Here is an 18,996-nt window from a genome sequence, read left to right as displayed (position 1 = left end):
AAACTAATGGATATTTTGATCAGATAGAATATACAAATGAAAACTCAAGGGCATACAAACCATGACACACACACCAAGGAAAGGAATCAACCCACCTGCCACTCTTTGACTGAAGCATGATATTGAGGTTTCCTCTTCGGACATCTTGCTGTGTATCTGATTAGCAGGCTCTTCTCTTATGGGCATTCTGGGTAAGGGCTTGTAATTCGGTGTTATTTCAGGAAGAAGAGGTGATTCTAGCACTGCTCCACCAAATGATGATGGTAACTTGGGAAGCTTCTGCGGTGATGATTCTAATAGCTTGGGCTGAAAAGGACGATACATCGTAGAATAAGCACATAACAAAGTGCTAGACATACATCATTTGATAAGCCTACCCTAGTTTATATGCTAAGAGAATATGATGAGTGGTTTAACAACCCCCAGTCTTCCATAATACATGTGAGGACATTTTGGACAGTTATAACAATGACATCTGGAACCATCGTTACCAAAATTTATTTCATGAAATTGAAAGTGCATGGAATAATTTCTAACACAAAACCATGAATTTTGGCACCAAATCATAATCAAAACAAAAGGAAAACCTGGTAACCAAATAATCTAAATTTCAATCTTCCATTACTACAAATTCAAGTTTATAAGCCGTACATAACTCAAAGCTTTGCTATGGCCTCTTCTGAAGCTAGTATCACATCCTACAAAATTCAAGACCCTTTCCTTAAATGAACTCAAGATTTCATAACAGGTTCCTGAGGATGGTCTGTTTTATGCTAACATGATTATGCATACTCAAAACTAAGCTTTTAAATTACTTTCTACACCCTCGTCTTCTGGGAAATAAAATGTTTGCCCATCTGCAAGGCATCTTTACACAACTTGGATTCAAAGGTTATCAAAACCATATCCCATCCTTAAAATACATAACAAACAAACACTTCATCTCTCTTTGGAAAAACTGTCATTATTAAATAGTGTAACACAACCACAGACCTAATTTAGCTCTCATAGGGCTGGTTAAGAAGAGCTCTGATACGAAGCAAATGAACATAACCTTTTGACCTGGCATATTGACACTTCCATATTTTATTTTTAAAACCTAAATCAAGCACTATGTTTGGGAAAGTAACAAGCAACTTTGATTTGTGACTGCAACACCAACTGGCTACATACTGCACTTTCAATAACCATCGCAGGCATATGAATGGCAGGAACACATACTGCACATAATTTAAGAACTCCCAATGTATTCAAAGTGTTTCCCTCAAGACACTGATGAAAATACTGAGTTACTTAATATTTATCAAACAGCACAAAGGAGAAAAAGACAACTATAATAACGGGAGAGAAAACACATCTTGAAGTGTACACTCATCACCTACGATACTTCTTCACTGACCTTCTTTGGCTCTGGCATCTCCCCATCTGTCAACGTCCTCTTGTGGGATTTGCTGGATGACGGTTGCTCATCATCAGAGCTGTCTCTCTCCTTCCGATCTTTTTTCTTTTTCTTCTTCTTTTTCTTCGATGGTGAATCAAAGCCTAAAAAATTTTGATAAGTTGAGAGAGAATTCTGACAGAGGGCAATTCATTCAACATTTAGCATTTCTAAGGGTATTTTTTTATTGTAAAATCTCTGATTTCCTATATTTAGTGATGTACTGCATATGATGTGATTGCTAATGCATTCAATTCCTAAACACTTGTTCCGCCATTACAGATACATTAAAATTTCTTTATGAATTAATTTTTTCAGTATTTTTATATCTTGAAATCTTTTATTTCCCTAATACAGTGAAGTACCATATTTGAAATAGTTGGTAATGTAACCAATCCCTGAACATTTGTTCAACTACTCAAGATATATCAAAATTTCTTTAAAAACTTAATTCTTCTAAGACAAATATTTTGTAACATATCATTACTACCGATGGATAACTAAAGAGACCACCAAAATTATGTTCACTTCTGTGCACATAAAAAAATTCTCCTAAATACAGTCAAAGGTAACACTATTACCTTTGGAAAGTTTGCCAATATTACCATTGGAAAGTTTGCCAACTGTTAAAAAAAAGTATACTAGTACAAGTACACACTTCTGAATTTCATAATCATAATTACTAGCTCACTAGCATTTGCTTTTATTTAGTTTTCAAGATGAAGCTTTCAGGCATTATTTGTATTTTATGCATACCATATTCTCAATATTTTGGCAACATGAACTACATAACAGGCCTCCCCTTGAAAAAATCATTCAGGATTAAAATGATTTCTTTTGTCACATACTTATGGCTACAGCAAAAGAAGGCTATGTTTTTTATTTACATTAAACATGCACCATAATAATTTGTAAATTATATGGACACAACAATTACAAAACTCCTAATTAATGCAATTATAAGCGCAAAGGCAAAAATTTTAGTATAAAGCAGTTACAGATAGATAAATTACTCAAAAAAATTAACAACAGATCTTTTAATGACCAAAGCTGGGAGCATGTCAAACAAACAACACCTTCTGCAGCCTGAAAAATACTGAGCATTCAAAACCATTAAAAATTTAATATGAGCATTGTACATAGCTTGTATGAGCAACCAAATGCTCAAGACTTTGATAAAAAGGGATTCATACTTAAACAAATTTACAGAGCAAGCAACACAAGTAATTAGGGAGCAGCCAATTTGAATGACAAAAAGGAAAAAAAACTAAATCTCTATGACACAAGCAATTAAGTAAAAAGCCTAACCACAAATCATTTTCTCTACATAAGGATCCAGTAGCTGCATTTGTCACCTAATCCATCAGCATGATTAGGGCTTGCTGTCATTTACCTCATTTTTGCAGGTTAACCAATGGTCTGGTAAAAATTCACAATAATAATGGTTTTAAATTGGAGAAAAGGAATTCTTTAAGGATTGCTGCACTAGCCAAAACTCATTCAAAATTAGGATAGCCTACTGCCTATTAGAAAATAAAAACCAATTTATTACAGTAATCACCTACTGTAAAAGAAAAAAATAAAAAGCATTACTTTAGTCATTCAACCAATAACAAAAAAAAAAAACCAAGGAAGGACCTTCAACCTAGGTCACCAACCCCATTCAACTACATGTGTTTGTTTTGTTCTTAGGCCCTCTTAACATACAATTAAGGGATCTGGCCTTCTGATAAGTAACAAAGACTATACATTATAGCCTAAACTTGAATATTTTTTTAGATATCTTACAGCTAACAGCAATTACACACAGTTCCTATCCTGAACTAACCTATTCTTTACACTATATTCAATTTAGATCTATTTAAAAATGTATGACTCTAAAATGGTAGCAAAGCAAAAAAGTTGAGGTTTGTTAAGCTGAAGTGTTACTGCATTTAAAATACAAGGCAATACAGACTACCAAAACCACAATTGATTCACTCATGCCAAAACTTTTTCTACCAATTTTCTTAACATAACCTGACACTTCACTTACCCATTAATGCAGCACCAAAATCACTCTCTTCTTCTTTACTTCTTTTGTTTTTCTTCTTTTTCCCCTCTTCTTCTCTTTGGCTTTCATGATCATGTTTTGACTTGTCTTTTTTGCTACTGTTTGAGCTGTGTCTATCATGATGTTTACTTCTTTCTCTGTCCTTAGCACTATCCTTAACTCTATTTTCTTTAGTCAGCACTTCCTGTTCACTGTCTGAACTTTCTTTTTCTTGAATGAATTCCTTTTCTCTGTTTTTCTCTTCTTTTCTATGACTACTACTATTACTACTGTTGTTCTTGTCTTTACGCTTGTCCTCAGAGTCTCTTTTCTCACTTTCTCTTTCGGGTTTCACGTTATAAGATTTGCTTTCACCGGGATCTAAAGCCCCGTAACCATTAACAACATATTTCTTCTTGTCTTTATCACCTTTAGATTTCTCACCGTTTTCCTCAGACTTCCTCTCTTTAGGCTTCTCCTCATGACGGTCCTTATCTTTATGCTTGTGAGATTTGCTTTTCTTCTTTTCCTCTCTGTCTTTGTCTTTCTCTTTGTGTTTTGCTTTGTGTTTGTGATCTTTCCTCTTCTCCTTTTCATGGCTGCTCGAGGAGTCTTTCGACCTCTCCTTCTCACGATTTTTGTCTTTCTTTTTGTGTCTCTCCTTATCCTCTCTACTGCTCTTCTTTGAACTTTTATTGCTACTCTCATTCCGTCTATCTGCAGATGTGCTTGGAGAGGCATCCTCCCATCCGGAAGCTTCATCCTCTGGGGAGCTGCAGTGAGAGTTGTTAATCCCGATGCTTGACGGGTGATACTCCCTAGACGGTGTAGCTGTGTTGAGCAACTGATAGTCCATTTTTGATGTCAAGGGATTATAACTGTTGTCATTCCCTCCACCGGGTGAATCACCTCCAATATCATGGTCACTCGGGGTAGGTCTGTATTCAGGTACGGGTACATTGCTCTCGCTCCCGTTCTCTTCAATCTGCAACCGGTCATCTTCCTCATCATCATCAATATCATCTCCATTCTGATCTCTCAACGCAACATCACTGTCTCCGTGCTGGAGAAAAACAAGTTGATATGAGTTAGTTTTAGCAAGCTTTATAAATTCATGATTCAAAAGACAAATTGAAAAATCTACCATACTATAAGTCAACCACATTATAGCAAAACCAATACAAAACTGAAGTGCAAAAAATACAGACACATGAGACCCAATTATTAACCGATTCAATATAAAAAATTTCATAATACACAGTCCCCGGTTATCAGTGGGGGTTCCATTCCGACAGCGTGATGATAAGTGAAAATCGGCCATAACCGAAAATTGGTGATTTTCGGGGCTTATCGGTGCCAATAACCGGAGATCAGCACCTCTGTTAGGTATGTATCGGCGCCAATAATCGGAAATCAATGATTTTCGTCGATTTTTGTTGCTAGACAAGCCCCGTAAAACCGGACTACCGATAACCGGGGACTGCCTGTACACGGCTCTAAAATCCTGTAAACAGGATAAAATCTCTACTGTCTTGAATAACAAAATTTGGGGACTAAATTTAACCACATCCAGCTACCAAAACAGGTTCACAAGATATAGTCTCTCTTAGATGGCATAATCCATCAGTTACAAACTTAACCTTCAAGTCTGTATTTGTGTTTCATAAAAGAGTGCACGTTCACCTGTAGTGTATTCTGGATTATTCTAACTTACATTTAAGCTGAACATATATAAAAATTATGCACTTGCTGGTCATTCTACAAATTTCCTGAGAAAAACTACAATCAAAGAACTTTAATGCAAAACTTTAGTACTAACACTCCTCTGAATGTTTTATATTTCTTAACAATGACTCAAGAATTCAATATCTGGTCTCTTCCCATGCATCGTTACACTACTCAGTGACTTCAAAATCCAGTATCTTCCCATGTGTCTAATACAGAATTAAGATGTCATGCATTAATGGATACAAAATCACCCTTACTTGTTTATCTGTCTGAAAATAGTGCCATAAAGAAAAAATGTGCTACTTTAAGCCACATTATATATATATACAGCAAAAATTACTCAATGATTATCATATGATTCATCAATGTCATCATCAACTTTCTTCCCCATTGTCATCGTTCAACTTTAAGTCTGGGTTCCCTTTGATAGTGTTAGACATGACCTTCAATTTCTTCTGCCCTGAGTACTTTCTGCCCAAGGTCAGCCTAGTTTAGGTCATGACCTATGCCCCTTCTCCATGAATAGTAACCTAGTAACTAAACAAGGAACTTTTCAACAAGAACTAATAAATCAGCAATAAACTTTTTAACCCTTAAATTAGTGGACCCTTCATGGTTAAGTAAACAGTGTGTATTCTCCAAGTCTCTTTCATACTAATCAATAAAAGTAGTAAACTCCCTTCCTCTCCAACATCAGTCAAACCACTATCTTTCATCTACAATGCCAAAGCTTAGTCTCCTGAGAAGTATGGCTCGTATAATATTATAGGGACATGCACCACTAGAATACCTTGTCATTCTCTTTAGATGTACACTGAAAAAACCTCTATACTACAGTTACTGCAATAATGCATGTATATGCCCTGAGACATTCATGCCTACTTTTATTCATGATCTACCCATTTCAAAATGAGTGTTTCCTAAAGAAAGTCCATCATGCATTGAAAAGAATTTAACCTCAAATTCATAAATTTGGCAACTGTTGTTCAGAAAGTAATTAATATTCTTCATTAAAACTTACTGTTCCCTTCTCGTATTCAACTTCGTCATCTTCCTCTTCTTCCTCCTCCTCCTCCGAATCCTCTGCTGATACCATTTTCTTCCATTTGTTCACAAGATCTCTAGCTTTGTTCCCAACCAAACCAGAATGATGGCGGAGAGAATTCACCGTGCGACCAACACCAGTCGCCTCCAAGTGTTTTACTGTAACTTGCAAGTACTTCAATTTATGGATGTAGTACAAAACCTGAAAGACAAATAGTGGTAAAGATATCAGCCACATAGAAAACATTAACAAAATATAACTTAGCTGAGGCTCTTCAACAATGAGTATGAGGAACAAACACAAATAATAATTCACACCAGAGGATTCAAAGATATACAAGAAATTTAAAAGGGCAATGTTGCGGTACCTCTAACAAAGAATAAAATGAGACCAACCTCCAAATCATTAAAAAGAAAGATACTTATTAAAATTGTTTGAAATCTGACAGACACGCCTACGAAAAAAGAAACCTCGGTGTAATTCAAGAACATCAAGGAAGATAAGGATTATCAAAATTAGCTAAAGAAGTGGTTACTGAAGCTGACATACAAGTATGGAAATATCATAATGTTTGAAAGGGAACAAAAATAAAAAGTATTAAGCCGCTTATACAAAAAAAAAAGGGGTGACACACAATGTCTTTATCCTGAAACAACTGCAGGAGACATACCATGCAAATGTTCATGCCAAATTTTCAAACTTTATACAGCTTTTAATAATTATTTAAGACGCATGAACTGTATGTTTTTCAACTGACTACCTAGAGAATTATGCATTTCATATCTTTCTGATGGATATATTACAGTGGTTTTTGGTTCTCTCACAGGAGCCCCCTTAATTGTTGGTTATAAGGGGAAATAATGAAAACAAGTGGCTTGCATAAACAACAATGGTTACAAATCCAAAAGTTTCAAGAAAAACCAGTTGAAAAAATACAGTACTGTATCTGGTTCATGTATATGGCCAGGGACTAAAGTATCATAATTATCTAGAACGAACTGAAAATAACAGGTGTTCTTACACACATCATAAGGTATATAAAACCAAAATATGTAGGCCAACAAAAATATACCATCGAAAGGAAAAATACACATGCATGGACAATAATACTGATTAATGGAGCCAAAATAAAACTGACAGATTAATGAAACCAAAATAAAACTAACATACTGGCAACAGAGCCTTGGTACATATGACACCCTGACTACAGTATTCAGAAAGTTGTCTCAAGAACTAAAAAAAAAAAAAAAAAAATGAAAATGTACACATTTCAGAAACTACAGATAAACCTATCAAAAACAGTTAAGACATAGAACAAGTTATTCAAGACAACTGTAACTGACAAGCAAATGGAGCCATCAGATCAACCAAGGTGGAGACCTCCAAAAATAAAACCAGGTAGGTCTAAATGCACATCATCTGCTCAATCCATAAATATGGACAGCAATGAGCATTCTGTACCTGAACTGGACTAAGCCCAGGCTAGGATAGAAAAAGTATTCTCAAAACATATAAACCAAGTTAATCTCAGAAGTTGGCAAAAATACATTTTTTAAGTACTTTGCATTTTTTCCTAGGTGTACAAACCAGGACTATTAATGTAGATGTATCCTTCACTGCGAACTGTAACTGGCTGATGAAACTTGATAACTACCAGTTAACTGGTGGTAGGATGGTGAGTAGGGGAAAATTCCACTCAGTTGCTATAACATGGCACCTTACCTCAGCAACAGGGGCTTAAGCAGGGTGGTTGAGGTGGAATTATGATAGAAGGCTCTGGTTAGCATATGTACGAAAAATACAGATTAGGCCTACAGGCATTCCCCAGTTAATCGAAAATCGGCGATAACAGCGCCGAAAACTTGCTTAACAGAGGTGGGCGCCAAAATTGCCACTTAATGGCGCTGTTAAAAGGAGATTGGCGCCGAAATCCCCACTTAACGGCGTTGTTAACCAGAAATGGGCCCCGAAAATCTGGTTAACAACATTGCTAGCCAAGCGCCTTAACACCGAAATACCATTAACCAATGCCTCCGGTAAGCGGGGACTACCTGTACTCCAAAAATTTATTTGTTCCTACCCAAATACAAATTACTGCCCGAGTAGCTGAGAAATCCTTGGAGAGCCAAATGTGATCCTACATGCAGTGACACAGGAAGGAGGGCAGCTAAATTGGCAAACATGATTGATGGTTTCAGATTATAGTTCCCCTCCCACTATAAGGGAGAGAGGAGTGAGTTGCATCTAATCAGCAAGCTCTACAGTAGGGTTCTCGACTGCGTAGCCTACATGCATCTGCACCCACTACAGCATGTATTTGGCCTGAGCTACTGGCCCACTGAAGGGGAAGAAGGAAGAGAAGTCAGCCACTCTACTATTCAACCCCAGCCTTACATCCTACAAGTACCACTGGGAAGATACTTTTTTAATAGAGAAGAGCTTCTTGGGTGACAACAAACCACCATAGTTCCCAAGGAGAAAAAAGAGAGAGAGAGAGAAAGAGAGATATAACTGTCTCTTTTCTCCCTCGGTATTAATAATAGGGACTTGTGGATAATGTAACTCAGCCAGACTGAGGTAAAGGTGGTTTGCTGCTTCAATACACCTTTCTTCATCACCTACTCTACCAAAAAGTTACTCCAAAATCACAGGGCTGGTCTGCCTGACTTTCTAAGCTTCCATGTAATTTGCCAATATGCTCTATCAAGGCTACAGCTAGCAGAAAGTCATGAGTGTGAGATCAAGATCCAAGCCTCCCCTCGGGGCCTATATTTCCACTGAGTTAGGCTGCAAAGAAGTCATGTCCAACTCCAGAGGCCAAACCTCCTAAGGAGGATAAGACTGCTCAAAGCTCCTCATAAACATGGATAACTCCAGAGGAGCTTGTCTCAACAGCACTATATGAGGATGTTTGTGATCTGCTGAGCACAAGCTCCAATCAAAAAAAGACATTTCTACAGCACCATTTACAGAAGATTGCCCACTTTCCTTGGTAAATGTTAGCCAAGAATCTTAGTAGGTAATCACACATCCTTAGTCAAGAATCTTAGGCAGTAGCCACACATGGGATGTGTGGCTGACAAAGGAAAGTTGGGCATGAGAAGCTCTCTGGGCACCATAACCAAGAAAGCCAGATGATTGGTAAATGACTTGGCATGGACCAAGGCATTCCAAGGGTCATTCTATGACACATTTTGATCAGTACTTTACTGACCACATGACATATCACATTCAAAAGAGGAAAGGTGTCTATGTCCAGCTTGTCCATAAGATGCTGGAAAGCATCTTCAAGATTTTGCACAGGAAAAGAAAACACCAGGAGCTTCCTTTTGAGCCATGGCATGAACAGGTCAATCACAAAATGTTCTCAAAATCTTAAACAGCCTCAAAGTCACCCAAAGGCGTAAGAACCGCTCTATCCCTACTACCTGGTCCTGGCAGCTAAGATGGTCTGCCAACACATTCCTCCTGCCTGGTATGCACCTGACATGGTGAACTGCCCATTCATGCATCTGCCTCACCAACTGACAGGGGAAGGGATAATGTAGTGCTGTTTGTTGATACATGCCACTACTGTATAGTCAAGCTATCACTCGTCAACAATATTGGATATCCATCAAGTACTTTAGGAATGCTTGCGAGGCTAGCAACACTGCTAGCATCTCCAAAACACTGATGTGCAAATGAAGACTGTTCTCTGACCACACCTGAAACAAGCATCTCACTCAGGTGAGTGTCCCATCCCTCCCCTGAAGCATCCATACACAGAGACATCCCTAAGGGCAGCAAGTTCAAGAGAACTCCAACAAGAAGGTCCCTGTCTTTCAGCCACCAAACAATATCCTCTCATCTCCCTGTTCAAGAGCACAATGAGAGAAAGAGAGTTGCCCAGGGCTAACCAACGGCGCTTCAGTTGCCAATAAAGCAAATGCATGTCGAGTTGCCCAAGCAGGACTTCTCCAAGGATGACAGAGGGCTGAGGATTACCTGACAATGCCGAGCTGGTTGTTCCTGTTATGACAGGAATTGTGCAGCAACATCCTTGAGCCTCCCGAGACAAAAGTCTGGAGGAAAAACTGGCTGCTTCTGTGTCTATGAGCATACCCAGGCATTTTGCCTACTGCTTGGGCATGAGATCTGACTACTCCCAGTTCATCAAGATCACCAGATAGTAAACTACAATAAGGCAGTCCTCTTCTGGAGCAAGGGTGCCTCTGAGGACACCAGAACTAGCCAATCACCCAGGTAATACAGCAAGCAGGCATCCTGCAACTGGAGCCAAGCCGAAACCAAGGTGAACTCCCGTGGGGTTATTGACAATCCAAAATGCAGAGCTTTGAACTGGCAAACCATCACATTACTGAGAAAGAAGTATGTTCTGGAGGAATGATAAACTGGCTCATAAGAGTACACATCCCTAAGGTCCACTGAAAGCACTGTTACCTCCTCTGAAGGAATCCAACATGGACATGCTGTTTTTATAATGAGCAGGGTCTGAAGGGTAAACTTGTTCAAAGATATTGATGACCAGTCTCCATCCACCGGTCACATTCTCCACCAAGAAAAGCCAATGGTGAAACCCTGAAGATTGGTCATTATCAAATCCAGCACATTCTTATTCAACATCCCTTTCACCATTGGTGACATGGCCTAAGCTTTAAGGGATCCTGGAGGGTATAAAGGAAACATTACCAGGCCCTGTGATGGGATGAAGTATTGGTCTTTGAAGGGTATTTGGTGGCCATCCCCAAGGACACAGACTACCCAGGGATCTGGCCTCTGTCTCTGCCACATTACCTAATGGTATGACAGACATGCTCCAAACGCTTTACCATAGTTACCATTCTACCCCTAGGGGGTCTGCATGCTGACAGCTCTAATTGCAGGGTAGTTTCAGTGTTCTCCAGTACATAAAACTTCCTCAGTGGTGTCAACAGCAGGGAAGGCAATTGCTGGATCTGCTGGACAGTAGGGAACCTTATGACCTGCGGATCAAACAATTCACCCTGTCCAAAATATGAGCTAGCTGATACCACAGCAATCTGAATGAGTCTCATTTCAGGAGTTCACCTGAGGGTGAGCCTCATCATCATGATAAGGTTCAGATTACTGTCCCCATGAAGACCAACTCATGCACTCTTTACAAGGAAGGTCATGCCTGCAGGTCCTACACCTACAAAAGGAAAAAAGACTGAGGATCCATACAGGAGGGGGGGGGAGACACAAGACATCCACACCTGCTCTAACACCTTTCACACCTCTTTTGTTCAATATTCTTCTCAATGATGATGTTAAAAAAAAATTCAAAGACAGCAAGTTTTAACTTGGCAGACAACAGGAGTGCTGCAAGACATCCTCACTTGATGCAGCTGAAGAAAAGGTGCTTGGCAACAGCATGTGAGTGGGGGGGGGTTTCCCCAATTACCCTCCTACCACTGGTGAACTACCAATTCCAGCTAGCCAAAGGAAACTACATGGAAAGGAGCTTGTTTGTATGTCTGTAGGAACAATATTTTGACATGTTTGATCTAAGGCTAACCTACAGAACATCTTTTACTCTAGTTTACGATATGCAATTCTGAGACAAGCTTCTATGCTAGCATAGTCTTGCCTACATGCAAAAGGTTCCCGCCACTACACCTGAAGTTTGATTCCAATCACATCAGACCCAGGATACCACAATTAAAGCTGGGCCAGTTACTAAATCTGGGTCATACCTGGTTCTAGGTATCAGTGTTAACAATTTCTATTTTAGTCAATTTTGATGTTTTTTCTTAAATCAGAGGATAATTGCCTTGCATTTCTGGAATAATGAGATGTCTTTAAAGGTTTTTAAAGATTGCAGTGTTATTGCTGTTTCTGTAAAGTGACTCAAACGTTAAAGAATTCTTATTTTTTGGTGAACAGTACAGGTTCTCACAATATTCATATATATATATATATATATATATATATATATATATATATATATATATATATATATATATATATATATATATATATATATATATATATATATAAAAGACAATTTTGTGCATATGAAGGGACAGAATATAACAGCATGATTTTAGAAGAGACCCATCTGGAGCCTTGGCAAATTTTAGGCTTCAATAATCTGTGGTGTGTGTGATAAACATTTTGATAAAAAATAAGACATTTTTAAGTGCTCATCACCTGTAGACTAGCATAGTTTTTGCTCAGAAATGACCTACGTCATGTTTTCTAAACAGACACCAATATGGGGCTAAAGGATTCACTGTGCAAATTGATGAGGCCTTACATCAATTATGGCTTTTTAGTAGCAATAAAAGAGATTTCCACATGGCACACTATCCACTGATTAAAATATATAATTCCAGGTTCCATTATTTTTATGACTGCTGTTTCGGTACATTCCTCAAAATCTAATTGCCTTTCATAGACTGAGACGAAAAGACATCACATAGTCTAGTCAGCATATAAAATGGTAAAGAGATATAAATGAGTGGGTTAAACAGCTGGGTACTGAACCTCAGTGCTTAACAAAGTACTTTTACTTAGACCATTATCTCCAGAGGCACTAGTTTATTTAGGGTTACCATTTTCTTTGTCAGGCCAGCCAACCACACAAACCTTTATCATATTTTACACAGGAACCTTCTATAGCCTTCCCTTTGAAGAAAATGATGAAAAAGATAAATAATGAAGGTTATATAACTGTTTATGAATGGGTTTTCAGTTTTTCATTGCCTTCAGGCCTAGGTCAGGTTGGGGGGGGGTTTACAAGGTTAGGTTCAGAGAGGATGCACCTTTGTGTCTTATTTTATGATTTAAAGCCTGCTTGGTTAGATTTGATGACTATCCCCTAAGTGTGGTAGGACCAGGCATCCTACATTAGGTTAAGTTAGAATGTATTACTGATTTATTCTTTTTGTTTTCCCCAACCCAAATACCCAAGTTTCTCATTTTGGTCTCTCATTATTACTGTTATTATTGTTAGGGTTTATGGTTTTATATGCCAAGGGGAGTACTACACTAAATGTCTAAGCATTTATAAAAGAAATAAAATTTTTTTGAATCACAAAAATACTGTAAATATTTTTAATACCTGTAAACAATAAAAAGCTAATAATTAACCCAAGTTGGCAAGGTTTATTCCAGAGAGGACATTGCTAACTAGGCTAGCCTAGGTGCCAAACCTAAGACATAGACTCCCCTACAGTTACAGTCTGCGGGTCTTTCAAAATGTGCAAACAGAATCTATACATTAACTGTGTACAAAGGCATTCTTATCTTACTGAATCAAGAAAATCGGTAACCTTAGCAACGGCTATCATGACGGACTCGTACATGGTGTACGCTAACCTGACTGACAATTGGCAAGACCGAAAGTACATACTAGGTCTACTACACAATTCATATGACAATAATCTTATAAAAACTGGGTGGATATTGTTACTATTGGTCCTCTTAAATTAAATGTTGTACCTCCCGCCCGTATTATGAAGTATATGAGGGTTATTTTTTTATTTTTTGTAAGAATACCATCCTGGACGTAGTACTTTCCATCCGTTGTAAACACCAGATCCAACGGGACTACCGTTCCAGTTTTCGACGCCAAAATGGATATGCCACTGAAATATAAGAGCTATACCATTTTCCTCACCTTATCAGTTTCCCCACTCTTGGCATATTTCTCCAATTTCCGCTGGAATAAGGAAATCTGTTCTATGACATCGTCTTTGGCCATCTCGCCTCGACCATCACAACAGCTGATACGGATCAAGCGAGTATCTGTAACAAAACAATCAAGCGAGGGTTAATAAATGACAATCTTGACATTGGTTAATAAAATATTAGGTGCTCGAAGATAACTACCATTCATCAATATCGAATTTATTATGCATATTATGAGGCAAGAATTAGTTTAAATATAATATACGTAAATCTACAGGCTTCATCCTTCAACTTCTATGGTTTTTCCGTACTAGGTACGCGCGTGGCTGACTGTCTGGCTGGCCAACCACGGATTCCAGTGGCACAGCAACTGGTAATATAATGACTTTCCATATTAAGGAGTATCCAGAGTTCTTTCTTACTGAAACCTACAGCACAGTGTACAATACCTCTACCTCTGGTTTTAACGGCTAGGCAGTAAGTGACCGCGTATATGATATCCATATCGGCATCGGTCATGAAAAATCTGTCATTTAGCATCACACACCTACAAGTAGCTATCAAAAGCACAGGCGTAATTTCTCAGTTTATTCCATAGTCCTGACGCGAAATTCGGTATGGACAGCAGAATTTATAAGTTACCTTACTGGTATAATTTATATCCTACCTTGACTCTCAATTAAATGTTAATTAGAATGCAATTATTAGTTGTCAAAATTGGATTCTAAAAACTTTCAATTAACCAGTAGCTTGAGATGCTTTAGCAATACTCCATAGGCCACAATATTTTAAATTTCTTTGTCAAGGATGGTGAGTCTGATTATTATTATTATTATTATTATTATTATTATTATTATTATTGAAAAGAGAAACCCACAAGATTCTTGTGTATAACTTGTTTACTGGTAAATATTTACATATTACTTTGATCTCGAGCACTTTCAGGTCCTAACTGTGACCCTTTTTCAAGAGATGAGGTAGTCAGGCTGGTTCAAGGCCCAGCAATCCAGCCTGACTACCTCATCTCTTGAAAAAGGGTCACAGTTAGGACCTGAAAGTGCTCGAGATCAAAGTAATATGTAAATATTTACCAGTAAACAAGTTATACACAAGAATCTTGTGGGTTTCTCTTTCCATCTTCAGAAGAAAACTGAAAGAAGTTTTTGTCTGATTATTATTATTATTATTATTATTATTATTATTATTATTATTATTATTATTATTATTATTATTATTATTATTATTATTACTGTTGTTGTTGTTGCTCCCTGTAATTGGTATATATGATAATATATTTACTATATTGGTTATGCAGATGTTGATTTAATTCTAAAAACCACTGTTCAGTGAAACATACCATATCAGAGCAGTCATAAAGTACGAAACTATCACTTATTTCACACATGGCATTCTTATACTTTCAAGTATTAGCCAAAAATAATTCATCAGCACTAAACGTTGTCTGTCTCCAATACTTTAAAATCACACGTGTATTATTAGCACCAAAAGGAGAGGTTATCCGATCAAACCAAACAATGAGATTCTCTAGCAGACGAGATGGAAGGAAGAGCTATCATAAACGTTTTGTTGCGGTTAAGCGGAAAAGATAAAAAAAAAAAAAAGTTTCTTTGCAACGGCTCCTAAGTTAAACGTTTGTCTATGCCATGTTTAACTTTAGTGTTTATTTAACCATAACGATTAAATAATTGCACAGAATGAGACGATGAGATGGAAAAATTTAAGTAAATCTGAACAATTAAAGTTGATCTATTTAAATGCAAGCGTTTACTACTACTGTAAGTTGTTGGACGTAAAAGACTGAAAACGTAATAATAATAATAATAATAATAATAATAATAATAATAATAATAATAATAATAATAACAAAAAAATTTAGTTAAGGATATCCGTTCGTACAGTTGATTTATCTGGAAAATTTTGAAACTGAGGTGGTTGCAGAAGACACTGCTAGTGTTGATTATGAAAACTATTTGATTATAACTAACTCTTGAATGAATATTCAAAGAGCATTGAATATTCAACCTTTAAAGATAAAGAAATAGAAATGTTGGGGCGAAGGACAGAAAGCTTTATTTGTTAGCTTTTTTATTTGTTGTTTTTGAAAGCTATTGCTATGGACTAAAGATGTATGGCCGCCCACGTTTTGCTTTTGTGTATAACCAGCAGGAAAGGAAGGCGAGGAAAGGTAGTGTAAAACATGAACACCAGAATAAGACGAGGAAAGTCAGTGCAAAACACAAACAGTAAAAATAAAAAAAAAAATAAATTTAATGAAGATATATATAGCATTCAAGGCGAAAGCGGCATTGTTTTTCTCGATCACGGAAGGTAAACAGAATCTTGCACACTTCACCTCGACGGAAGTGTAAAGACAAGGCCGAAAAGAGCATTCGGCTGACTGCTCCCTATACAAAGTGAAACCGACTGTTACGAAAAATGCAAATTTTGCTGTCGCAGATGCGCATACTGACGCTTTTGTTTGACCTTGGTGCTCTGAGACTGAGAAAGTGCCCGTGACTTATACTTGACGTCAGTGTACAAAAAGTCAACTAGGGGAGAGGAAAATATGGAAGATAATGTTTGGAGAGCAAGATGTTAGCCTACCCTTGACCATTGCTTGAAATCTTTTCGTGCCGCAACAAATAAGCATAAACATATACAAAAACTCTCCTTAGTAAGCATGTATTTTGTAATACGCGAGATTCATCACATCATGCAAAGCAATGGGTCTAGAGCGGATACCTTCGTGTGTATGAATGCATGAGCAGACAACCAGTGACTTGAAATTCTAGGGTATCGTAAAAAAGGTTAAAATTAGAGTATAATGTCATTGCAAGTATTAACCGCACAATGCTGAGAGAACAAACTTATTTTTTGCTTGCCGCCATGTGAGATGCTTGAAATTAAACATACCGGACTAGTTGGTATTCTAATGGTCAATTATCACTTTAAAAATGCAACAGTTCTTCCTAATCAAATGTAGTACTTGACAACACATTTATTTATTATCATTCCACACTTAGTAAGTGGGTATATATCCTAGACAAAACAATGATAGGACTAGACTGGGAAACCATATTTCAAAGTAAAAGTGTAACTGTAACTACTGTACTTAACTGCAAATTGGCCTCGTCCGCTGAAGAGACGAATGCAGACTAATTCTGTTTAGAGATGCCATTGCCAGCGCAAGTGTGACGTCATCGTAACAAAGAGGATTTCCTGATAAGATAACACAGGAGCTCAAGAATACGCGTTATTGATGACGTCACAGGATACCACACGCGACGAGGAAAATTTGTAGGCACAGATGTGACGTTTCTCAACGCATCAATTGGATCAATTACAGAACTATTCGTACGTCTGGCAACCGCAAAAACATTCGTTTCGCCCCGAAGTCCGATCCCATCAGTGGGAAGAACTTGTTCGATTCCTGACCAAGGTGGATCGGATTTTATTGTGCCCTTTGCCCATCTAACCAGTGAAATATGCACCTGACCAAGGTGGATCGGATTTTATTGTGCCCTTTGCCCATCTAACCAGTGAAATATGCACCTGGTAGTTAGCTGATGTGGTGAATCGTAGCAGGAAGGATTGGAGGATGGATTAGCATCCTAACTTGCTGAGAATCTCAGCTATAACCTTCAAAATGAAAACATTTGATATATATATATATATATATATATATATATATATATATATATATATATATATATATATATATATATAGTGTGTGTGTGTGTGTGTGTGTGTGTGTGTGTGTGTGTGTGTAATAATGATAATTACTGAGAAATTCACAGTCTCGTGGAAAACAGCAGTGCAATAAAAAAAATAATTATATAGTCAATGGTATTACTGTGTAATAAATTTTTACTATATAATTGTGGATTTTTATTACATGAAGATAATTAGGCTATATAAAGAAAATTTTATTGTATTGTCATTCCAGTTATGATAACACCATAATAATTGTGGAATGTTATGTTATTGTTGCATTATTTTTAACAGTGCAGAACTCCGAGGTAGGAAAGAGAAATGATATAAAAAAATTTAATAAAAACTATCTTGTCGTAAACGGCCAAGAACTGAATCGTGTTTTGTTATATCTAGTAACTGTAAAATAGTGAACGCATATTAAAAACAATTACATATTAGAGTATTGCTTTTTTAATTTCTCGAATTACTGATTTGATATTTTTATAGGCATTATACCATGACAACATTGCGTTTTACTGTTATTTGTCTCGACAGATTAAAGACGAGAAGTCTTGAACTGTTCGTTGAAAATATATATGCTTAATGGTTAGGTCTGCAAGGAATTTTCCTCTAAGTTCCGTTTTTCTTACAATTGAAACTTTTCTTTTAAAGCACAATATTATGTTTACAGAAAATGAAGGGACGCGTTTCATTTCAGTGTATAGCCTGGTAGGGATCTCTGCCCCGAAAGCCGTTACCTTTGAATGGAAAATTACTGAAGGGAATATTTACTGTGAGGCATCCCTTGTTTATTCACTAAGATTTAAAAAAAAAATCATTAAGACTTATTCCTGGATTAAATCGAGAATGTACTGACAAATAAACCGTAAATAGACCTGGGCTTGTCAGACCATGGTCTAAAAGAGACCGCGGGTCAGGCGATACCAGTGTGGGATTATCGCCTCGACTTTCTCTACTGTTACACTCAAGGTCATACCATGCCCAGTTTTACCTGCGTACTCGAGAGATTCACCCAAAGGTGTTTGAAGTGTTCTACTCGCTATTGTTTTGATGTTGTCAGGAAAAGCTAACCTTTTTATAATTATGATAATAAATTAATAAACACAATAAATTGCATTCATATTTGGTACAAAGAGTTTTCACTTTTAAAATAGATTACTATATAAGTTATGTAGGCAGTTCTCATACACTTTCTGAAATCTATTTAACTTAGAACGCTTATATGCATTGTCATATATCTTGATTGATAGTTTAGAGCAAGCATTAAAATGAAATAGGAAATTAAAAATTATTCCATTAGTAGAATACTTATAAATTTCTAACTCTGTCTACAGGAATGTAATTATTTATATTATGGTTGTA

General features: G+C 37.0%; 1 protein-coding gene across 1 annotated transcript in view; it reads right to left on the bottom strand.

The window, feature by feature from the left end:
* LOC136853068 (transcription elongation factor B polypeptide 3-like) overlaps positions 1–18,996 on the bottom strand; it is a 31,436-nt gene that overhangs the window by 10,000 nt on the left and 2,440 nt on the right. The window contains 6 exon segments of the mRNA XM_067128314.1: positions 96–129; positions 132–306; positions 1,400–1,542; positions 3,474–4,533; positions 6,220–6,444; positions 13,889–14,016. Of these exon segments, the coding sequence (XP_066984415.1) occupies positions 96–129; positions 132–306; positions 1,400–1,542; positions 3,474–4,533; positions 6,220–6,444; positions 13,889–14,016 (1,765 nt within the window).

Source organism: Macrobrachium rosenbergii, chromosome 26 (genome assembly GCF_040412425.1).
Source record: "Macrobrachium rosenbergii isolate ZJJX-2024 chromosome 26, ASM4041242v1, whole genome shotgun sequence".
NCBI classification, from domain to species: Eukaryota; Metazoa; Arthropoda; class Malacostraca; order Decapoda; family Palaemonidae; genus Macrobrachium; species Macrobrachium rosenbergii.
The sequence above is the reverse complement of the archived record's forward strand: the minus strand, read 5'-3'. Positions and strand labels throughout refer to the sequence as shown.